This window comes from Ochlerotatus camptorhynchus, unplaced genomic scaffold (genome assembly GCF_037179485.1).
Source record: "Ochlerotatus camptorhynchus isolate MF236.1 unplaced genomic scaffold, CSIRO-AGI_Acam_v1.1 ptg000142l, whole genome shotgun sequence".
Lineage (NCBI taxonomy): Eukaryota > Metazoa > Arthropoda > Insecta > Diptera > Culicidae > Ochlerotatus > Ochlerotatus camptorhynchus.
Genome location: NW_027040632.1, coordinates 1,419,553 through 1,444,353, shown reverse-complemented (window position 1 = coordinate 1,444,353; position 24,801 = coordinate 1,419,553). Strand labels below are relative to the sequence as shown.

Genomic DNA, 24,801 nt, shown 5'->3' with positions numbered 1-24,801 from the left:
TATTCGAGGTACTTGTATACAACGTATATTCGTTATAAGTCAAGTAACACAGTAGCTTATTTCGCAATTCTTCAAAAGGTCCCCTTGACACCTTTCGTAAAAATATCTGCAACTTGCTCAGTGGCCATCCTGGATTTTCTGGCGAGAAAAGTTACATACCTATATCGAATATCGACATGTTCTTCAGCAATCCGGATGTAAGACTGGTTGTCCTCAAACAACGGTATCGGATGATGAAAGATTCCTCCAAGTTCTTCCAACAAGTTCTTGAGCCAAATCGCCTCACATGCAGCCTGACGACTGAGGGAAATATACTCAGCCTCCGTTGATGATAACGACACAGTTGCTTGCTTTCGTGTCATCCATGAAACCGTTGCTCCATACACTTGAAATACGTTGCCGGATATCGATCGTCGATCTTCTTGCTTGTTTCCCCAGTCAGCATCCGCGTAACCCATAAGCAGGTTGATCTTCTTCATACTGATAATAGACCAAATTATGGTTTATGGTCCCTTTCAGGTATCAAAGTACACGCTTCAGGTGACACCCAGTGAGCATAAGTTGGAGAAGACTGAAATCTGCTGAAATAATTGACACCCGCGCTGATATGTGGTCGTGACGCAAGTGCCAGGTACGTCAAACAACCAATAAGCTGGCGATACGGTTTCGTCGTCACGTTCTCGTCCTTCCTGCACATAAGCTTCAGATTCGGTTCCAACGGAGTAGTCACCGGTTTGCAATAAGTCATGCTTAATCGCTGGAGAAGATCTTAAAAATATTTTGGTTGGCTAACGCCACCACTACCATTCAAATTTCGATCGACCTTCGAACCCAGGAAGTGCTTGAGCTCTTCCATGTCCACCATCTCGAAACGCCTTGACATTTGGGTTTAGATGGCCGTCACCAGATCCTTCCGGTTCGATATAAGGATAATATCATCCACATACAGCAGCAGATAGATAACCATTCCTTTTTTCATCTTCCAGTACAAACAGCTACCCACATTGGATCGCTCGAATCCGAGGTTAAGGTCAAACGAATGGAATTGTTCGTTCCAGCTTTTCGGCTTTAGGCCATACAGCGATTTCTTGAGGCGAAAAAACGAGTCGTGGGTTCACGCTCTCAAAGCCTTCCATATTTCATCCTTTAAAACACCATTGAGGAAGGCAGTCCTTACGTCCATCTGATGGATACAGTACCCCTTCTTGTTGGCAACAGCAAGCAGCGTTCTCACTGTGCTTTTTTTGGCTACCAGTGGCATACATCTCGTCGAAATCGAACCCCCTCCGTTGCGAGTAGCCTTTCGCCACCAGTCGAATCTTGTAGAACGAGCTCCCACGTTTTGTTCCTCTGAAGCGATTCCAGTTCACTGTTGATTGCAGCTTTCCAATGGATCCAGCCACTCTGCTTCTGTAGACCATCTATGGCTGACGGTAGGTCCACTACAAATGCCTCCGCTTTCAATGCGAACGCCATCACCGTCGTATGTACATCCTCAGTTGGACCTGCGAAACATTCGCTGCCAGTATTTGCTTCAAATCCATTCGTGGAGTTTGCGCTCCCGTCCGCTTTGCCTCGTCTACGTTTCTGCAGAGCCAACTTCTGATTGCGGAAGGAGTGCACCGGTATATTTTTCTTCCTCCCCCTGTATCTTCACACTCGCTCTCTTCGGATGACACTTCCTCAGTCGATTCAGTCGGGGTCTGCAACGAGGTCTGCACAGCCAAGTCATCCGCTTCCAAACCGGATTCGTCTTCTTCATCCGATTCGTCGATTCACTGGATCTCGTTTTCGCTCCGTTTTCCGTTCCTCGCCTAACACAACGTCACGGAATGTGAAAATCACCATCTTCCTAGGCTTCCTCCGTTTTTCTCGCTCCTTGCCTCCAATTTACCACGTTTGGCACCCAGGTAAACGCCGTTGATCCAAGCAAACACATTTGGTTTTCTCCGGTACCATATTTCAAATGGAGTTTTACCAACAATCAATACGAAACTAACGATTTTAAATTGGCTCACTACTTGACTAGCCTATTGGTCCCAAGCAAATCGATTAACGTATCCCATTCTAGTCGAAATTCTAGTACTACACAATGTTTGTTTTGATTAGCTATGAAAGTTTGACAGATAACATGAGGGGTTAGTGGATTTTTCTATGTTTCGAGGGGTGAATCGATTAGCTTGGGACCGAAGATAGTACCAGAGCTGAGCCAAAAAGTTGAGCTCGTTTCTTCGGGACCTACTAGCAACAATCAATACGAAACTAACGATTTTAAATTGGCTCACCACTTTAGTAGCCTATTGGTCCCAAGCAAACGATTAACGTACCCTATTCTAGTTGAAATTCTATTACTACACTATGTTTGTTTTGATTCGCTATGAAAGTTTGACAGATAACATCAGGGGTGTGTGGATTCATGCAGAACATGCAGGGGTGAGTGAAATAGCTTGGGACTGCTTGGGACCGTTGTTCTGGTACTGAGTGAGCCAAAAATAATAATGATTTTCTTCGGGACCCAGTGGTCTTAGAGTTACCTCTATGCTACTAGTCTTAGAGTTACCCTAATAAACGTGTACCATATACTGACGATATCTTAGATGGTGCGACCATACCACATAAAATTGGGATGATATCCCGAATTGGTGGTTAGGCGCATCTTATGGTTATTGTTTATGCGGGTACCTCTATGGTTTTACCATAGAGGTGTCTGTAAGACCAGAAGGTCCTGAAGAAACGTGCTCAACTTTTTGGCTCAGCTCTGATACTATCTTCGGTCCCAAGCTAATCGATGCACCCCTAAACATAGGAAAATCCGAGGGGGGCGACACATCTAAATCTGAATTCTAGATGTTTAACAAATCTCACACTAGCGAATCTATCTTCGAAAAATCTTGTTTCATTTCTCGGATCTACTTGGATCGCGCATCATTTTTTTGCAAAAAATCTTCAGAATCGTAATCAATCTTCTTCTACTTAGCGTACGCGCAGCTAACCACAGCAAAACACAATTTTTCCTGCATCGTAGATAGAGTCGCCCCCCTCGGGAAAATCCACGTATCCCTCATTTTATCGGTCAAACTTTCATAGCGAATCAACACAAACATAGTGTAGTTCTAGAATTTCAACTAGAATGGGGTACGTTAATAGATTTGACCAATAGGCTAGTCAAGTAGTGAGCCAATTTAAAATCGTTATAGAGATTTTAGTCATTAGTTAACGATACGAACAGTTTTCTTTTAAACGTTTACCAACTTTTCGCGTCGGAAGTTGGGACGAAATCGCTCAAAGAGCAAGCAACGGATTGAAGATCCCGGTGAAGGAAGCTCGGGTGGAGTGCCTATTTGAAATAGGTTTGCCACTCTACCCACCGAAGGAACGAACGCCCAGACAGCGGCAACGAACAAGCGAAGTAAGAGGAGGAGGAGAAACTGTCAGTCTGATGGTACGAGTCGCGATTATGTTACCGCGACGAACGTCGCAGTGACATCGGTGAATTCAGTGTCACCAAAGAAAATTCCAACCAGAGTGCTACAAAAGTGAAGCTACCACGACTGGAGGTAAACAATGCATCCCTCAACACGCTAATCGCTAGCTTCGCGTCGATGGGCGTCAAAGCTGAGTACCAACTCAGTGGAATCGGCACCAAGCAGATGCTCCACACGAGAGCGGAATACAACCTGAAGAATTCCAAGGCGGAATTCTTCACCCACGATATTCCCGGTGAGAAGCCCTTCAAGGTGGTCATCCGAGGTCTACCGAGCTACGACCCAAAGTTCACCTCGGATCAAATCAAGGGCCAGTACAAGCAACAATCAATACGAAACTATCGATTTTAAATTGGCTCACTACTTGACTAGCCTATTGGTCCCAAGCAAATCGATTGACGTACCCCATTCTAGTCGAAATTCTAGTACTACACAATGTTTGTTTTGATTCGCTATGAAAGTTTGACAGATAAAATGAGGGGTTCGTGGATTTTCCTATGTTTCGAGGGGTGCATCGATTAGCTTGGGACCGAAGAGAGTACCAGAGCTTAGCCAAAAAGTTGAGCTCGTTTCTTCGGGACCTTCTGGTCTTAGAGTTACCTCTATGGTACAAGCTGGTCCCAACTGCCGTCTACTGGATCCGCTCCATCAACTCCATTATTCAGGCACGGCATCCGAAACTGTCACATCAAGCCACGGTGTGGCAAATGCACACAAAACAACGTTACCTCTGAGTGTGTCGTCGATGAGGCGGAAGTGCCCCAAACGTGAGAATTTCAGGCGGATCCGAAAGCAGGCGTCCACAAGAAATCAACCAGGACGAAAAAAGGAAAACTCTCCGGCATTCAGGGTCGAGGACTTCCAGCCTCTTCATGCTACGCAGCACGGTCAAGCAAATCCACGGGTGCAATCCGGCCCCCCGTCAAGAATCGTTTGGTGCCTCAGCTGGACAAAGCTCTCCATCCTCCTCTGGATTCTGGAGACAACCACCTTCTCTGCGGATGAGCTGATGAAGATTTTCGCCGACATGACCAGCGCTCTTCGTCAGTGCCGCAACAAGCCCGAACAGATCCAAGTGCTCGGTAAGTTTATCATTCAGTATAGCATCTAAACCGTTAACTTGCTCGGTACGAGTTAAAAAGTTCGAACTTGCTGACTTCCTCCGCAAGCACAATATCGACGTGGGCCTTCTAACAGAGACCCATCTCAAATCCGGCGACAGCTTTTGGTTGCCTGATCACAACATTATCCGACTTGATCGCACCGACTCCAGGAGGGTCGGGACCAAGAAGGGGATCATGTTTCACACCCTGCCCCACATCCGAACTTCTATCATCGAGGACCTTACTGTGGAGGTGGAATTGCCAACCGGAAACGTCCGGTTCATAGCCGTGTATTGTCCTCGCCAGTGTGCTGCCAGGAACCTCACCGCTATCGCTCACACGAGCTCCCGATTAATTGTTGTGGGCGATCTCAATGCTCGTCACGAAGCATGGCGCAACTGCCAACGGAACCAGAACGGTAGTCTACTATTCAACCACTCGCAGCATGGACTGCATTCAGTGCAATTTCCCGATGAACCGACACTCCTCTCTCCGGCGGGAAACCCTCCCACGCTGGACTTCTTCTTGACGAACTTCGGGCTATCCAAGCCGGTGGTAATCAACGATTTAAGCTCCGACCACCAACCGGTGGTGGCTGAACTGGGCTACAACGTAGCCCCTGCTCCAAGCCTGCGCAAGGACTACCATTGGACGCATGGTAGACAAGGACATCATCGACAACCCGCCGCTTGACTCCGTGGAATACATCGACCGAGCGTTGGAGGGACTCCACCAAGCCATAACCGTGGCTGACGAGGCGTGCGTCCGACGAGTTCCTGTGAGGGGTAAGTTTATTGCCATTGATTCCCACACCCAACTCTTGATTCGCCTGAGAAATGTTCGTAGACGCCAGTTCCAGAGAACCGGAGATCTAGCGAGGAAACGTGAAATGGTCAAGGAGATTGCTTCCAGAATGGTCTCACTCCGGAACGAAAGTTTCGGGCCTGTCGTCCAGAATCTGGACGACCGCTCCAGACCTTTTTGGAAAGCTGCCAAGGTCCTAAAGACACACTCCAAACCCATTCCACCACTCAAAGATGAATTTGATGACGATCGGCTCATAATCGACCAAATCGCACTTGCTTGGCTTCAACATCCAAAGTCCACTCGAAGTTCAGGTTGAGCAATGCGTACTCAACCTTGATTCCTCCCCTTGTGCTATCCCTCCGGAGGATAGAATCACAGTGGAACAGATTTGCTCAGCGCTGAAATGCACCAAAAACATGAACGCCCCCGGGTTCGACGGATTATTCAACTTCTAGTGTTGAAAAATCTCAGCCTGAAGGTTCACTCTCTGCTGGCTGCTGTCTTCAACAGATGCTTGGAACTGCACTACGTTCCAAGTATCTGGCAGACAACGACGGGAAGGACCCAACGCTAGCTTCAAGCTACAGACCGATCAGCTGAGCAAATTGTTCGAGAAACTTATTCTCAATCGTTTGCTCAAGTTTGTCGAGGAACACAACATTCTCCTACCGGAACAGTTCGGGTCTAGGATGGGGCACTTCACAAGTCATCAGCTAGTACGGGTGATGAATAACATCCGAAGTAACAAAGCTGTATCCAAGTCCACAGCCATGGCATTGTTAGACGTTGAGAAAGCATTTGAAAATGTCTGGCACAACGGACTTGTGTACAAGCTTTGTAACTTCAACTTTCCTTTACATCCGGTTAAAATCACCCGTAACTACCTTCAGCAAAGGTCGTCCAGGGTATCGTTGAATGGCTGCCTTTCAAACACGTTCTCCATCCCAGCAGGTGTTCCGCAAGGAAGTCTGTTGGGCCCTCTGCTTTACAGCATCTACACTTCTGACATTCCTCCCCTCGGAGACGGTTGCGTGTTCTTCCAGTTCGCAGATGATACCGCAATAACCGTCACGGGTAGGATGCCTCGCGAAATAACAAACAACCTCCAACGATGTCTTGACGCATTTGCTGATTATGCCACCAAGTGGAAAATTAAAATCAATGCCTCCAAAACACAAACAATAATGTTCCTCCATCGGCAATCACCCAAACTAAAACTGGTTCCCTCTTGTACTATAATCATGGATGGCACAAGAGTTGAGTGGTCCGCCGAAGTAAGCCATCTCGGGATGTTGTTTGACGAAAAGCTCCTATTCCGCTCGCATGTGGAGAAAACCGTAGTCAAGTGTTCCGCCTTGGTTAGGCGTCTGTATCCGCTGATTTGCCGCAGATCTCGCCTCTCAAGGGTAAACAAACTGGCTGTCTACAATCAAATAATAGCACCTGCGATCCTCTACGCAGCTCCGGTGTGGGAATCACGTGCACAGATTCACAGGAACAAAATCCAGGTCGCTCAGAACAGAGTGCCTCCTGAACATGGTATAGTGGTCAGCTATTAATTTAGACAAGGAAATTTTAACAGGACATTCCACACCTTTGTGCCCGAAATGACCACATTCGAACCACTTGAAACCAAACTTCTTCCCAGCGAAAGCCGACTCACCAGAGTCTTCCTCCACGTGGCTCGATTGATTCGCACGGAATGCAGACTCGTCCATAAGCCGCTTCTTGACGTACACCAGGTCAGTTTGGATAGTCTCGAAAGGCGGGATTCACGCATCATAGGATTTTGGTAGTGACAACAAAAGCTGGCAAAGGACATCCTTCTTCTCCATTTTCACTCCGGCAGCCTTCAAGGAGACCGCCAACTCTTCCATGTTCTCATACGTCCGGTATGACACAGGCAGCATCGCGTCATCTGCGCTCAAAGGTAAATTCTCCGAACGAATTGGATAGCAAAAGTCCCACCCTAAGAATACAGGTTTGTATATTTGCTCATTTTTCTCTGCGTTGCTTCCACCTTCGCTCGAGCGCAGCGCAACTGTGCCTGTCGCTTGAATTCAGCCAAAGTTGCCAGTCTTCTTGATACATTGTCTTCGCTAAAATTCAAGCGTTTCAATATTATAAAAATTAGTATGCAACAAACGTAAATTGTATCACCAGCCAAAACACATGTCCGACGCCTCCCCCGAATCACGATGCATCCCCTGCCAGACACGTCATTATGCGTAATTCATTTTTATGACTCCTTTATCCACATCACCATCCGAACCCAAACTTTACAATGCTTGCGTTGGGTTTTTTTTTTTTCGTTGGTGCTGAATTCAAATCGGACGTCCCGCGCACTTCCGCCCCCAAAAATATAAGACAATCAAGTCGTTTCTCATACCTGCCACAGGCTGGCCGGTCGTCGATTGATTGTCAAGTGTTGTCAGTTGTTGACGGGAGGCGGTGACGCTAATGAAATTCAAAAATGTCGCTTTCGGCGCGGTGCTGTTTTTCTTCCACTCACTTGGCGGGGTAATTACAGTTGCGACGACGCTTGTATGTACAACTCCCACGCTCGCGACAATTGAGATTCACAGCGGATCATGAAGATTTTCGGCTTTGGTTACCCCCTGCAGTCAGGATTGAAGCTCCGTCGTTGAAGGTTTTCGGGTCGAAAGGATGTTCGTCGGTGGTACTTTTGGCGCAATGATTCTCAGTTTCCTACTGTTCAGTTCCATCTGGGGAGCGATGCAGGAGCGTCGGAAGGAGAGCAACAAGTATGACATTAGTTTCTACGACACGAAGACGAACCGAACGTTCAGCTATCCAGTGGTGAGTTTTGCGAAGCCTGGTGCTCCGGAGGATGCCGGCGATCGGCCCCGGCAGGAAGTCTACGGGAACCAGTGCCAGTGTCAGAATTTGCAGTGTGGTTGCTGCATGGGGATGAAGATCGATCAGCTCAAGTTCAATCAGCACAGTGAGTGTCTCGGAATCAAGTGTATTCCATTTCTAACAATTGGTGTCCTTTCCCGTAGTTTGCACAAACCTGGAATACGATCCGTACGAGTTTGCCGTCAACGTGGACGTCCTGATGAATGGTAGCAGCATTTACCAGAACACCATGTCGGCGAAGAACCCACCGCCCTTCTGTCTACCAGTGCCGATTCCATACATCCCACTGAACGCCGACCTGTGCCTGCGGCTGTTCGACATCTACACTCCGAAACGCAACCTGCACGCTTGTATGGACGTCGAGGCACGCGTTTGGCGCTACCCGTTGCTAATCCTCCACTTTGACTGCATGCGAATGGGACAGGATGGCTTCACGCTGCTCAAACCGGAAGACGGCGATGGCTTCGAGGTGTTCTACCCAGAAACGAACACCGAACAATCCTCAGTCGATGTCTACGACGAGGTGGAAGACATCAAAAAGGGACAATCGAATCGAAAGCAATAAACCACATTTTTACAATCAATTATAATGGACATGCTAATTTCTCGCACAAAACTTTAAATCAACCAACAAAATTCCGCCAGTTCACGCTGACCTGGCAGAATACCTCTCACTTCTTCTTCTCATCCTGCTTGGTGTAGGTCATCCCGACACCCACGATCAGCGCCAGCACGGTGAAACCTTGTGCAAAGATTCGAGCCCTCATCATGTACTGAGACATCTGTCGGCGGCCCTGGCGGAAACTCCACAGCCCATACCCGAGTGCACCGAGCGTCGCGGCGCATCCGATCGGTACAAGCGGGTTCTCCTTTAGCTTCCGTTCCATCTTCTCGCGAGTCGTTTCCGCGTGGATATCCGCATAGTCCTTGCGCATTTGAATCCACTCAAGTTCGGCTTGCTGCTGGGCCGTCGGTGCCGGTGCGCTGCTCATGATGTTTCAAAAGAGTCCTAAAAATAATCAAACTTTCATTACGTCAGCTCTTTTTGCCCCGCACTCCCCCTTAGAAAGCTGCTGTTGTGAAATTCTAATTCTCGATAGCACAGGCAATAAACGATTCAAAACTCACCTGATTTCTACTAGAACGCAGATAAGTATTAGTCGAGAACGAGAAATGCGGTTTCTATTGAGGTAGTAATTATTTTTCCCGAACAAAATTAACAACTTCGCATTATATTATTTTTTTCACTGTCGGCTTTTGTACGGCCACAACACTTTTACATCACAAAACTCAGCTGCAGAAAGAGCAAAAACAAACACACACTACTGCTGCGAAATTGAATTGAGCGAGAAACGTCAAAACAAAGCAAAAACCGGGGAGAACTTTTTAATCACGGAGCTTTCAATTTACGCCCACCCGCGAAGTCGGTACTCTGAACACGGAGAAAAAATTGTTTGAAATTACATCCTAACAGCTACACACTTAATTCAGATCACCGAAATCGGTAGAATTTTACCGGGTTTTTGAACAGCAGAACAAGTTGGTAAAACTTTCAAATGACCGTTACACGGGAGAAATCAACAAAATTTATAATTTTCTTTAACTAAAAGGGGTTAACTAAAAAAAGTCTATACAAGTTCGGAAGGCATTTTCTAATTATGGCATTGTACACTGATTTTTAAACTTTTACCGAACAGCTCTGTAGTTCAATATTTACCGAACGGAGTAGGCCTGTGCAAGGTGACTATATATAGGTGTACTAATGTGTCAAATTCATGATTCAGCCATGTTGGATTTTTGTATGGGACAGTGCCCGAGTTTGTTTACAATTTGCTCTAAAACCGCACTTTTCCCCCCCGCGACCTCCTCGCCTATATAGTGACAAAGCTGTAACACCATTTATATACCCACCATGGGCCTGTGTACCTCATTCCGCACGCTAAGACAGTGTGGCATCCGGGGTAATTAATAGTTTTGGGGGGCCCAACTCGCTTCCAGCGAGTCAGCCCCAGATGAAACTTCACCGATAACTTATCGGTACGTGGATGTGATATCTTTGTACAACTGGACACAACCGATGTTGGAGTTAGAATGCCTGTCTTTATTTCTATGCATAGTAACCAGCTACCTGACTTGAAACATGCTGACGAGGAGTCATTTTTAGTTGAACAATTTACGGTGAGACACGATGGAGGCAATCGTTCCCATACTTGCTGGTTATGCCAAAATGCTGACTTAAGCAGACACTGAAGTAGCGTTGCTTAATGTGTCTATGTTAAATTTTGATGGAAGCATGTAGGTACACTACAACAGGAATACCTAAAAGTCAGAAAAAATAACGATAATCGAACAAAAATGCACATACCTAAATTATCGGTACACTCACAATATTTTCAAATCTAAATAGATTAAAAGTTACGCTAAATTGCAACTCTCCTAACCATAATGGCGCCGGTGGTGTAGTGGTAAGCGTGATTACCTCTCACCCCAGCAGGCCTGGGTTCAATCCCAGTCGGCGCCGCCGGGATGTTCTGAGGCATAACATCTCTGATCACGCCTTCCTTCGGATGGGAAGTAAAGCCGTTGGTCCCCGGTTCATGAGTTGATGGGTCGATAGGTAGGGTCCAGGTGTGGGAGCTGCCTTCCTGGTACGTCGGTAGCATTGGTGCTCAGCACGGAAAACAAGATCGACGGAAAAAACAAACCAAAGGAAAAAACTCTCCTAACCGAAGCATAGCTTGGTATAAAGAGAGAGAAAACACACTTAGTATAAAAATGCTTTATACGAAGGCAAGTATAAATCCCTGTTATGTGTAATTTGTATAGTTTGCATTTATGCTTACGCTGTTTAATTTGAATGGGGACGATATTGATTTTGAGTGTTTTTGTTTGTTTTTAAAATATCGCATTTCAACCAATCAACCAAACTCAATCTTTATTACATGTTTGAAAAACAATACAATATATTACAACAGGAGATCTGCTAAGAAATCCACGAACCAAACACTTCCGGAACACGTTGCAGTGAAGGATTTAGTCGTGAAATCAATTTATCGTCTCATTATGCCAACAATCTCTTCCCATTTGTTAACATCACAATCTTCCGGTACTCGTTGTACGCATTGATGTACATCCGGGCTGCAGATTTCCAGCATCTAGGCCATAACGTTCTTATTGGTTTGCAGCCCATGACAATCCCACCCGAACCTGCGCTACACATGGTGCCTTTGCTGGTGGACATATCGGATCACAATATCCCTCGCCGTTCCGGTTGAATATGGCGTAACAAGACAACCCGTTCTGGTTTATCTATTTCGAAGATAGAAAATTTCCATTTAATGGTTTATAAATTGCACAATTGTAAAATAGAGAGTTGCATCCAGAAATTAGGTTAAAGCAGGGCTTAAATCTACTCACCTTAACTTCGTTGGATTGATTCAGAAAGTCTAAAAGACATTTTCTTATTTCCAATAGTCCAGAACATTTTCTTCCTTGTTTGGAATGCTGATGGTCTCCGGCAATTCAGCAAAGCACAGAAAATATTCCTCTGCTAGTATTAATATTTAGTATAAAATTAAAATCTACATTAGATTACTTTTTATACATAGTGATGGGTAAAAAGCCTCTAATCGAAAAATGTATAAATTTTATACATTCTGTGTTTAATAATATTTTTGAGTGTAAACATAGATTACCTAAAATTAGGTATTGATGGTTGAGAATCGTAAACGTTTAAAATTACCTATTTTTAAACGTTACTTTTCACCGAAAATTACGTTTTTCTTTTCTTTCTGTTTAATAGGTTTTAGCAATGCTATCGCAAGCGCAGCGCTGCAGCAGATGCAATTTTAAGATTATTTTTTTTTGGATTTGATGGTATATTATGTACCCACTCACAATTATAGAAACACAAAATCGTTGCAGAATATCTTTATCTTTTTTGCAAATTGCGCCGCCAATTTACAGTTCATTGCGTGCCAACGCTACTGTTTTTCCGAAGCTTGTTGGTGGCTGCCTCTAATCGACCACTCCGAGGACTAATCTGCTTTTGGAATTTGACTGGTTTCCTCAAACGTTTGATAGCTCGAGCGCTCGAGTACCTTTCCGCAACTCAGCAGAAGCGGGAGGAAGCAGAGAAGATGCCAGCTAGATGGACGGGAGGGATGCTGATAACTAGAATAGGCAAAACAAACAATATATCGGTGTGATTTTGCTTGATCCGGTTTGTAATTCAAAATCAACAGTTGAAATGGCCTCATCTAGGGCCTTTTTGTTGCCTTTTTCCGTGAATCGGAGGTCGCCTACGTATACAAACAACGCTATCAAATAAGGGAAGCTTCAACAGGTGAGCTCCGATCCACGAGAAAATGCCGCAAGATGTTTTCTTTACAACAGCTGATGAGGTCTTTTCAATCTTTAATCTTAATTCATTAAACTCACGACTGTCGTTTGGTTTCCGCAAGCCGTCGAAAGCTCGAGTAACTTTCCGGAACGATTGCAGCAGGAGCAGGAACAAGTAGGTCACTTTAATGCGCACAAATTTCACCCAATTTTAGGTAAAAAGTAAAGTTAATATTTGAATACGCACTTTACTCATAATATTAGTAAAAAGTAACATAATTTATTCGTAAATTTTACATATATTCTGGGTATTAGTATCAATACCTAATTTTAGGTAATTTTAGGTTATTTTATCTAAGCGTGTAGGCTGTGAACCATTTGCCGAGTTAAATTTAACTCGTGCTTAAAATTGATATTTCGGAAGTTATTCTTGACGTTCGAAAATCCCTGTGCTGTCGATCGACAGGTTTTCGAGAAGAACTCAGCCACGGTTGTCAACATATAACTTCTTGTCTGTCAGAAATAACCACGCTCGGATAGCAGGGTTAATCAGGGTTTTTTTTCGCCACGAGCTGTCTTCGGGCGCGGACGCATTTGCATTTTGGTCCGCAAGTAATTTGTATATATATATATATTTTTTTTTTACACTTCGACAACGACGCGTGTGGGTCTCGCTGGCCATTTGTACCTTATAGTATCGCGTCGAATATTTAAAACATAAGCAGTTATGCCGTGCGGTGTAATATCATGCAGCATCAACGACGACCGCTTTCTATGGAAGTGCGAATTTTGCAACAAAAAATACCATGCTGCCTGTGTCGGAGTACAGCGACAACGGGAGCATTTCATCACGGCATTCATGGTGCCTATGTGTGCTGACTGCCAGCACATTTTACGGAAGGAAGCCGACGTGAGGAAGCTGCTTCATCAACAGGAGCAACTTGTGGAAGCAATCCACTCTCAAACGGACGCGAACCACCGCATTGCTGCTGACCTAAAAAAATTCTGCTTAGTATCAGAATTATTCGACAGCATTGACCACCTGCTAAATGACGTAAAAGAAACGTTGGCAGTAATAAATAAAAACAATAATAACATGTGCGCGCACGCGACAATAACCGGCATCAACGAATCAAATTCGTTGATGTCACAAAAAATTACAAAATTACTTGACGAACGGCTATCAAGCTTATCTAATGACATGGCACTTTCAATAAAAGGGGCCGAATCATCACCTCATCATCATCATCCAGAGCCGAAACTTCTGGAAATTCTTGAGGAAGTGAAATTTGTATCTGGGGCTGTTTCTAGTCTTCAGATAAATGCTGCAGAACCTCATCAGAAGACCTTGGAGGAAGAGTTAGCTGAAAGTCCTCCAGTACACAAAAATACAATATCTCCAAAAACTGACCATTCATCTCCTGGATGGCGGTTTTTAGGCAACAAATGGCACTGGAAGCAGGACTGGTCTAAATTTGACGCAAAACAACGGACTCGCAGGTTGCAGGAAAAAGCTGCTGAAAAATCCAAACGCAGCAGAAAACGACGAAAACAACAACAAATCCACACCAGCAGTACCAAAAACATCATCCAAGGAAATGAATACAGCCGCGCCAAGGGATCGGACAAGCAACTACTGGCCACAGCGAAAGTACAATTTGCTGGTCCGCCATTGACCACCGACCACCCAATTGCAGCCCTCTCGGTCCCAAAATTCATCAACTTCAGGAAGGGTGAAACCATCAACCAATACCGGACAGAAAAGCAGGTACAACACAACAACAAGACTGAAACGCCGTCATCATTGCAATCAAATACAAATACATCAAATCAAACATCTGGATGGTCACTCGACCCTATGCGCCCACCCATCGTAAGCTTGACGCAGCAATCAGCTGATGGGGACGGGCGTTTCCTGAAAGCACGACTACGGGACACAAAAATAATGTACATCGTTCGCCTTTATTTGGCATATATGCATGACAAGGAGCCATCGTTTTGCCATGAAGGAATGACCACTACTAGCATCAAAATTAATTTGGCATCCGAAGGACTACCGACTTCAGCGGAGGAACTTCGGAAAATCTTTTTCGAGGTGCATGAAGAACATGGTGTACCAAAACAGGCGGCATCTGACGATTTGGAATCCTATCGGCGTCATTTTAACAACCAGAGGATCCAACACCTGCAGCGTATAAGGGAAAGCGCCGACAAATTTCACAACCCAAATTTTCGGAAGCAATGACTCCTTTCGACGAGAAAGAGGTAAATAATAATACCAATGAAAATATTTTATCAACCGACGTACTTCCAAAAATCTCTTCACATAAACAGAATGCGACTGAAATTTTGATTTACTGTCAAAATTTCAATCGCATGAAAAGCCCAGCTAAAATGAAGGAAATCTATCAAAATTTATTATGCTCATCCTTCTCGGTCATTCTGGCAACTGAAACAAGCTGGGACGAAAGCGTGAAAAGTGAAGAAATCTTTGGAAATGCTTTTAATGTATTCAGAGACGACAGAAATTTTCATGCAACTCAGAAGAAGTCAGGCGGTGGAGTCCTTATAGCTCTTTCGGCCAATTTTAACTCAGAAATTATCATTACACCAAAATTTACAGAATTTGAGCATATTTGGGTGAAATCACACATTGCCGGTGAAACGCACGTGTTCGCCTCAGTGTATTTTCCACCAGACCATGCTCATAAAAGCACTTATGAAGCCTTCTTCCAAAGTGCTGAACAAATTCTATCTGAGCTTCCTCCTGAGGTTAAAGTTCACATCTATGGAGACTTTAATCAACGCCATGCTGACTTCATTCTGGACTCTGAAAATGAATGTATCTTACTCCCAGTCGTTGGGGATAATGAAACATTGCAGTTCATTTTTGACAAAACTGCTAATTTAGGACTGAACCAAATTAACCACATCAAAAATCAACAAAATTGCTATTTGGACTTTTTACTAACGAATATTTATGAAGATTTCTGTGTGACCGAATCATTAAGCCCATTGTGGAAAAACGAAGCGTTTCACACAGCAATTGAATATTCTTTATTTGTACACGAATACCAAAGACCCAACGACTGCGAATACGAGGAAGTCTTTGAATACAAATTAGCAGACTACGAAAAAATCAAACATAAATTAAACAGCGTCAATTGGCAAATAATTCTAAGGAATGAAGGAAATGTCGAAACTGCTGTAGACATCTTCTACCAAATTTTATCAGGAATAATTTTGGAAGAAATACCTTTGAAGAAAAAAATACGCTACAGAAGCACAAAAAATCCAGTCTGGTATAACAGACAAATAAAAAACTTAAAAAATCGAAAACAGAAAGCACATAAACATTACAAAAAACACAATAATAGTGAAAATTTGGCTATCTATTTGGACTTATGCGATCAACTAGATTTAGCCATCAGTAATGCATTTGAAGAATTTAATTCAAAAACTGAACTTGAAATAAAGTCCTGCCCAAAGAACTTCTTTAATTACGTAAAAACCAAATTAAAATCTGACAATTTTCCATCACTAATGCATCTTGACGAACGTGTCGGGGATAGCTCGGAAAAAAATTGTAAGCTTTTTGCAATTTTTTTTCAAGAAATCTATACGACATTTTCCGATGAAGATCGCGACCGCGATTATTTTGCATTTCATCCAGAATTTTCAAGGGACATTGGCGTCAATCAACTTCAAGTGCAGGATATTTTGCAGGCTTTAAAGAATTTAGACGCCTCAAAAAGTCCTGGACCTGACGGAATTCCTCCAGTATTTTTAAAAAGTCTAGCAATGGAACTCACTGCTCCATTGTTTTGGCTTTTTAATATGTCACTGGAATCCGGAACCTTCCCAAAAATATGGAAAAGCTCATTTTTAGTACCTATTTTTAAATCTGGCCGAAAATCTGACGTACGTAATTATCGTGGAATAGCCATTATCTCTTGCATTCCAAAGCTTTTCGAGGCAATTGTAAATGAAAAATTATTTCTTCAAACCAAAAATAGAATTACTGACATGCAACACGGCTTCTTTAAAGGACGTTCGACCTCGACAAATTTACTTGAATTTATAGACTATTCATTAAATGCAATGGATAATGGAAACCACGTAGAAGCTCTCTATACAGACTTTAGCAAGGCATTTGACCGAATTGACATACCAATGCTTCTTTTCAAATTGAAAAAAATTGGAATTGAGCCAGGACTCCTGAAATGGCTTGAATCATATTTAACTAACCGCCAACAAATAATTAAATTCAACGGAAAGAAATCGACCCCAATTCAAGTCACCTCAGGAGTCCCGCAAGGCTCTCATCTGGGACCTCTTCTTTTTATTCTGTACGTAAACGACATTTCCTTCATTCTCAAAAAAATAAAATTGCTAATCTATGCCGACGACATGAAGCTCTTTTTGGAAATAAAAAATGATGAAGACATCAATATATTCCAGAGTGAAATACACATATTCTACACGTGGTGTAAAAAAAGCCTATTAGAACTGAATGTAAAAAAATGCAACTTAATATCATTTAGCAGAAAAAGAACACCATCAAACATTTCAATTGCATTAGGAAATCAGAATGTAGAAAAATGTGAAAGAGTCAGGGATTTAGGGATTATCTTAGACTCCAAACTAACTTTCATAGACCATTACAATACAATTATTCACAGGGCAAATAACATGCTAGGCTTTATCAAGCGCTTTTGCTATAACTTTCAGGACCCATACACAATTAAAACACTATATATTGGGAGTTGGTTGGAAATGCTAACATGAAGCTTTAGTGTGATGATTTATTAGCTAGAGAATGATCTTTAGAAGAATGTAGGTGGATAGTTCCGTTAGAGTACGGCAGTATGAAAATTGAATAGAAGTTGAAAATGAGCGAAGGGCCATTAAAGCGACAGTTTTCAAGATGACGCACATTTTTGCCTAGCCCGTACGATGTACGCGGGGACTTGAAGTATGTCTCCAAGTCCACAGGCAAAAATGTGCGTCATCTTGAAAACTGTCGCTTTAATGGCCCTTCGCTCATTTTCAACTTCTATTCAATTTTCATACTGCCGTACTCTAACGGAACTATCCACCTACATTCTTCTAAAGATCATTCTCTAGCTAATAAATCATCACACTAAAGCTTCATGTTAGCATTTCCAACCAACTCTGAAAATCGTTAACTTCGCGTATGAAGTAACATAAAAAACACTTTGACTATATATTGCCTATGTGAGGTCAATACTGGAATATTGCAGCATTGTATGGTCTCCATTTTCAATCACGCACGAAGAAAGATTAGAATCAGTACAAAAGCAATTTCTATTATATGCCCTTCGTAAATTAGGTTGGACATCATTTCCTCTTCCATCATATGAAGCACGCTGCATGCTTATAAACATACAAACATTAAAAGAGCGTCGTGAATATGCAATGGTTTCGTTTGTAAACGATATCGTTTCGCAGCGCATTAACTCAGCAGAACTTTTATCAAAATTAAATTTTTATGTACCTACTCGACAACTCAGAAATCGAAATTTATTTGCCGTAACCCATCATCGCACAAATTATGCAAAATTTGGGCCATTAAATCGCATGATGGCGTCTTACAATCAATACTGCGAAACCATTGACTTTTCAATGTCTCGGCATAAACTAAAACAATATTTTAACTCCATACGAAATCATAACTCGTAGGAAGTAAAAATATAATAGCTGACAATATATTTTTTAATATTCTTAAGAAAAACAAATTTGTATATGTATTTGTACTAGTCTACATCGGTTGATGAAATAAATAAATAAAATAACTTTCCATCTGTCAAATTTTAACCAAAAGTTAAAATAATCCACCAAATAGTTCAGGACTTCGGCAGCCTTACACACTAAGATTTTTTTACAGTATACCGTAATTTTTTACCGAATATGGAACAGCTGAACATTCGGTAATCTATTCGGTAATTTCATTCAAAGTGTTTTTTATGTTACTTCATACGCGAAGTTAACGATTTTCAGAGTTGGTTGAAAATGCTAACATGAAGCTTTAGTGTGATGATTTATTAGCTAGAGAATGACCTTTAGAAGAGGGTAGGTAATTTTTTGAATTTAAAATCCGTTCGGTAAATTTTGTTCCCTTGTGAGCTGTCAAAATGTACTGACCAGGACTGTAAATTTTGCTGAATGATCGGTGAAGTTAGCAATATAGCGTTCGGTATAATTTTACCGAATTGGCTGTATTAATCATTAATAACATGATTTGATTAATTAATTAATTATTTATTTCTAACAACAAACCTGAAGATTCGTTTGAATAATCATTTATTTATTATCTATAAACATACATTTTCATCGCGCGTCCGTATATATAGTAAATAAGAACCTGACCGTGGTTAGCGACCCAGAAGCGAACCGTGCACAAATTCGCTTTTTGCTGTAGTGGACGAGGTTTGTGTGTGGCATTTGGCTATTTAATGTTCATATCGTCTGAAAGCAATTGGTCCAGAAATGAAAAAGAATTATATAATTAATACTTTCGATATAAATTGGACGGATTATAGGAAAACATTAACGTACTTACTAGTCACAAACAAGGTTGCAAAGACTCATTTCAGCTAAAATAATGTTTTTCGGAATAATAAAACCAAAAGATGGTATGATGGCATGTTTTACTTGTAACTTACAAGAAGAGGTTACATAGTATGCGTTGGAAACATAAAACCTGTAAATTTTGCTTTCTATGAGTCACAATCAGCGATTTGCTGATCGCTGAGTGAGTGAGTGAGTGAGTGAGTGAGTTTGTGAAAAATCGCTGATTGTGACTCTCATGAAGTGAAATAAACAGGTTTAATATGTCAAACACATTCTTTGCAACCTCTTCTTGTATCCTAACTATTCAAAATTTGATCATGGCATCTAATTATTTCATAATTTAGAAAAACATTGTTTTAGCTGAAATGAGTCTTTGCAACCTTGGTCACAAAGGATAGCTGAAGACCACTCAACTTCAAAATAACAGCAAAGCTTTACAGTGTGAAGTTTACAAACCTGTTCTGTATTTTTTACAAAAATCTGGCACATTACTGCTGTTTGTTTTTGTAAAAGATTATGTTTACAGCACATTCGTCACAATTTTTACAGTATTGCGGAGTTGCAGCAATTTACAATTTAGATCAGTAATTTTGATTTACAGTTTTCGGTAAATTTCTATAAATTACGGAAATTCAGCAGTTTTGATTGCGGAATATTTGTAAATCATTACTTTTTACAAAACTTTCGGCAAAAATTATATTTTACAGAACGAATCCAGCAAAAAAAAAGTACCGAACAAGATTTAAGAGATTTGGTGTGTAGGACTTGCATTGTTCAGCTTGATTTATACCCCGTTCACATTACAGCGTATATCACGTGATATACGCTGTCTTGCAATGAGCACTCATACATCTAGTTTCCACTGGAAATCCTATGTATGAGTGCTCATTGCAAGACAGCCTATATTACGTGATATAGGCTGTAATGTGAACGGGGTATTATTCTCACAAGGACACCGTTGTGCAGTCACCCTGTATATGAGGTAAATGGCGTAAATGGAAAAACTTACACCCACCCAAACATGAGCTTTCAGAAAATGTTTAAAAAACCTTGCACATTTCTGACGTTTCTCTCCTAATTCGTCTTTCACGAAAAAGACTATACCACAACACCCACACCACCAGACGGAAACTCCAAAAATAAAAAAATCTGATAAAATCCGTCACCGACCATCACCGACAACAGCTAGAAAAGAAAAGATACATCGCATGGTCTCCCTCTGTCCTTTTGGTTCGAATCGCCGTCCGGTTCGTTCACCACCGTGTCTCGAGCTGTGTTTAGTGTAAAATGCGTAGTAGTCTCGGTAGTGTTTCAATACTAGACGGTCGTCCGGAAAACGTCGCCGCCGTCGTCGGTTGGCTTTTTTAGTATACAAGACTCCTACTTGGTGAACGCGAAGGCAGTCAAATTGAATCATCACGCACTAGCCTCGCTCGGGTTCGGAACGGAACGAAACGACGGAGTGTGATGTTCTATTAGGGACGCTCCCAGCAGCAGCAGTTTGAAAATATTTACATCCAAGAATAGTGAGCTGAGCGCTTTGTGGGGCTGGAAGTGAAAAAAAGAAAACCTCTGCGACCAGACCCCTGAAGAAGAGGGGGAAGAAAATCTTCACCGCGGCTGTGAAATTTAAATAGCAGAAGCAGAAGAAGACGAAGAAATCGCATGTATGAAGAGTGTGAATTTTAAATCACGGAGTGGCGACGAAGAATAGAAGGTGCAATATTTATTTTTCAGGTGTTTCCAATTTGAAACAAAACTCGCAAATTCCAAAATAAAAGTGCATGACGTTACGCTCGGTGCGGGGAAGAAGACGAATGATTACGCGATTCTGAAACAGCAGGAGAAACAAGAAGAAGGCATTAGCATTAGTTTTGGAATTTTCTTGCCGTTTGGCCAAGGGGAAGACGCGGACAAGGAGGTACCTAGAGCCGGAGGGAATCAACAATTTTACGACTTGGAGTTTGGTTTTGGTGCTGATCCCGGTTTTCGACGTGGCAGACAAGTTTTTTTTTTTGGTTCGGAAGAAGCGGAAGGGGTAATAGTTCAATACAATTATCTGTCGCCAAGGAGTGGGCGGAGGAGCAAGAAAAATAGCAAGACATCGGTCACATACGGCGACGTTCTGTGCTAGCTGGCAGGCTGCATATATGGATGTGGATGGATAGTAGGGGCACACATCTCCGATCCATCCAAAGGCAAAGACAGACCGGACCGATTTCTAGCGCGAACGAACGAAGGTAGGTAGCATGTGTGGGAAGATTCGGCACTCTAAAAAATATGGAATCACAATATTTATCTTTGGTCCGCTTTTCGGTCATCGCGCTGCTGCTGAGATCGTCAACAAGTTTTGTTTACTCTTTTAATCAATACACACCGAACCGGACCAGTGTATCCGTCGTGTCGTTTGTGTTATTGCTCAAAGTTATTAGGAGCGGAGGTTCGAAAACGATAGCAAAATTCGTGCTTTTAGCACGGTGGGCAGTGGCGCCGTTTTTGGCAGAATTACTGAGAGGGGGATTTTGTCAGTCAACACTGCAAATAGAAATTGTCTACAAGACGTCATTCGCCGGTAAGTAGGCGTCGTCTACATCTACCCGCATAAGCTTGATTTGAAGCTGGACCAGTGTTGAACAGTTTCGCCTGACTGGAAGGTATTAATTATGCCGGCATTGCAGCTAAAATGTACCCTTTTGACGAATGTTTCACCTCGCGATATCGGTGACATTTCGATAGTTTTATATAGGTACATGTTACAAATAGCAGGGAACCACGCGCGCGCGTGCACTAGTCGCATTCTTAAAGCTTGAAACCTTCTTCTCCTTGACGACGACGACTAAGTAGGAGAATATGGAGGGGGTCGTTGATGACAGCAAGACATCAGAATATGTGTTGCTGTTTGCTTTGACTGCAGAGGCGTTGAAGTGAAATAGACATGGATTGTAATACTCGAATCCAAAACCGGACTCCGGAATCGAAAGCACACCTTAGCGCTTTTTTGAAGAATGGTGACTAATAATATCGCCTACATGATGTGGATTGAATATACATCATGTTGCCACCACCCACCGGTAAGCGGTTTGATCGTTGAGTGTTTTCAAATTGGAAAAAGTTCCAAATCTTGAAAGTGTTTCTATTCTTTTCTACTCTAAACTCCAAAAACTCGAAAAATTCTAAGTTAAAATATTTTGAATAAAATTTCCCAAATTACCCAATTTCGGGATTTTAGGTTGTTCTTTAATTTTCTGGAAAGGTTGGAAATGTTTAACCGTTAACGGAAAACGGGAAAAAGCAAAACAATTCCTCACGCACATAAGGGTTGTGGTGTTTCGAACCGATTTCAATGATCGAAGACGTTTATTACGGATAATATCAAACTCTTTATTCTTTGCAAATTACACGCAATTGCAAACTTGGCGTTATAAGAATAATCCTTCTTTTTCTTTCCCCTCCTTCTTACCGTCATTTCTCTCTCTGTCTTCGCGCACAGCTCTGTCAACGGCTGCAAATTCCAGGGTTGTATCCATTTCATCAGTTGCATCCCACAGGCTCCCCCCAGTTACACCAAAAATCTAATCCGGTGTCCTGTTGGTGTAACGTTAGTTTGGTGATCGTCTGAACGATGATGTTCCAAGTTTGGGTTGCATATAAAAGCAGGTTTAATCCGGTCGATCGAAATGCGCTGAGTCTTCCCAGATATAATGACATCCATGTATTTATCAGTTCGCTGTACTACCTCATATGGATGGTGGAGCGATCGGTTTACGGAGTCCACTCTAATGAAAACGTGCGTACAAGAGCTCAACTCTGCGTTGACGAATATTTTTCGAGGACCATGACGGCTGGGCTTGGGTGATTTTACGTTCTCAAAGGAACGATGTAACAATTTACAAAAATCTGTTCGATCAACAGTTGATGCCGGCGATTCAAAAAAAATCACCAGGAATACGTAAGCCTTGACCGTACACTAGATCTGCAGCTGAGCATTTCAAATCTTCTCTGTATGAAACACGCAGTCCAAGCAAGATCATCGGAAGCTCGATGTACCAATCCTTCGGGTTGACGTACATAATAGAAGCTTTCAACGTCCTATGGAATCTTTCCACAATTCCATTCGCTTATGGATGGTATGCAGTAGTCCGAATATGATGAACCCAGTGGCGTCGCGTAACCTCACTTTTTACCTGTTCAACAACTTTGAAAACGTTATTTAGGGTCATGTTTACATTCAAATCAGTTTCAAAAGGCATAGGGTCTTCTAGTTTCACTGATTTGTATCCATTGGAACCAATATTGTATTGTTTGTTTACGTTTTGAGAGTTGTTGAACAGGGAGATTGAGGTTAGGATGACGCCACTGGATGAACCCCTAACATTTGGGTCAGTACGTTGAATAATTCCGACTCAAATTGACATCCTTGGTCTGTTGTTATATTTTCAGGAACACCAAACCTTGAAATCCACGTCGAGTACAATGCTTGTGCTACCGTTGGTCCTGTCATGTAGGTTAGCGGGACTGCTGCTGGCCAGCGTGAAAAACGATCGATCATCGTGAGAAGATAGCGATGTCCTTGTGATGGTGGCAGAGGTCCAACAAGGTCGATATAAACGTGCCTAAATCGAGCCTTTGGAAGATCAAATTCACCCAGTCGTAATATGACGATGCACCTTCGAACGTTGACAGTTTAAAGAGTTCTTGACAAATCTGTTGATATCAGCATTCATGGAGGGCCACACGAAACGCTCTGCTATGAGTTTTATTGTAGCCCGAGAACCGAGATGCGCTAGTCCATGAAAGTGCGTCATGACATTTACTCGATGTGGCTTGGGAATATACGGAACAAAATGTCACAATATATTTTTAGACCGTACTGTGGCAGTGACTTGACTTCAAATTTCAAGGATGTACTGTTGGATTTCATTAGAGCTTCAAGCTCCACGTCATCTTTCTGATCACGACTAATTGTTCCGTAATCAATTGAAGTCGGTGATAGAATGCTATCTCTATATCTACATTGTCTTTTCCGCTGACATGCTGGATGTCGGTTGTGAATTGCAATATAAATCTAAGGTATCACTCTTCATGCGGTAATCGTGAAGTGGATTAAGTTGCCAACGCGAAATTTAATGGACGATGATCCGTAAAAATAGTGAAGTTACGTCCTTCTAGCAAATGTAGAAAGTAATTCGCAGCCATTTTCATAACGGTTAACTCACGCCCAAACGTGAAATAGGAACACTGAGATTTTGAAAAAAATTCAGAGTAAAAACCTAGTGGTTCCCAAACAGTGCCGTTTAACTGTTGTACTACCGCCCCCGCAGCAGTGTTCGAAGCGTCGATCATTAGCCCAAGTGATTTTGTGGAATCAGGACAATGAAGAAGCGTAGATTCTGCCAGAGAAGTTTGCACTGTTCGAAACTTTTGCGTGAAGCCTCCGTCCAATGTAGCTTCCGAGAGTCATTTGTCTGGAATCAGTTTCCGCAGCTCAGCTTATATATCCGTGGCAAGACGAATGAACCACTTATACCCGTTCACAAGCGCCAAGAAGCGGCACAGTCTTAACGCTCGTAGGCATTTCGTAGTCCATAACA

General features: G+C 42.5%; 4 protein-coding genes across 8 annotated transcripts in view; 2 read left to right on the top strand and 2 right to left on the bottom strand.

The window, feature by feature from the left end:
* Positions 1-24,801, bottom strand: part of orion — a 460,865-nt gene that overhangs the window by 38,338 nt on the left and 397,726 nt on the right. The window lies entirely within an intron of this gene.
* LOC135700780 (uncharacterized) lies at positions 8,022-8,855 on the top strand. The gene is made up of 2 exons (XM_065221424.1): positions 8,022-8,360; positions 8,419-8,855. Exons 1-2 carry the CDS (start codon positions 8,063-8,065, stop codon positions 8,838-8,840), a joined length of 720 nt encoding a protein of 239 aa, XP_065077496.1. The 5' UTR covers positions 8,022-8,062; the 3' UTR covers positions 8,841-8,855.
* LOC135700781 (HIG1 domain family member 2A, mitochondrial) lies at positions 8,875-9,578 on the bottom strand. Its single transcript, XM_065221425.1, has 2 exons — positions 9,404-9,578; positions 8,875-9,284 (listed from the first exon to the last, which is right to left on the bottom strand). The coding sequence occupies exon 2, from the start codon at positions 9,265-9,267 to the stop codon at positions 8,947-8,949; it is 321 nt and encodes a 106-aa protein (XP_065077497.1). The 5' UTR covers positions 9,268-9,284; positions 9,404-9,578; the 3' UTR covers positions 8,875-8,946.
* The window catches only part of LOC135700796 (serine-rich adhesin for platelets-like), a 39,198-nt gene continuing 34,921 nt past the window's right edge, over positions 20,525-24,801 (top strand). For 3 of the 5 annotated variants that reach the window (XM_065221443.1, XM_065221442.1, XM_065221438.1), the window contains exon 1: positions 20,525-21,450. The gene's annotated coding sequence lies outside the window, so the exon portion shown is untranslated. The remainder of the gene's footprint in view (positions 21,451-24,801) is intronic. The other 2 variants (XM_065221441.1, XM_065221439.1) reach the window with 2 other exon arrangements.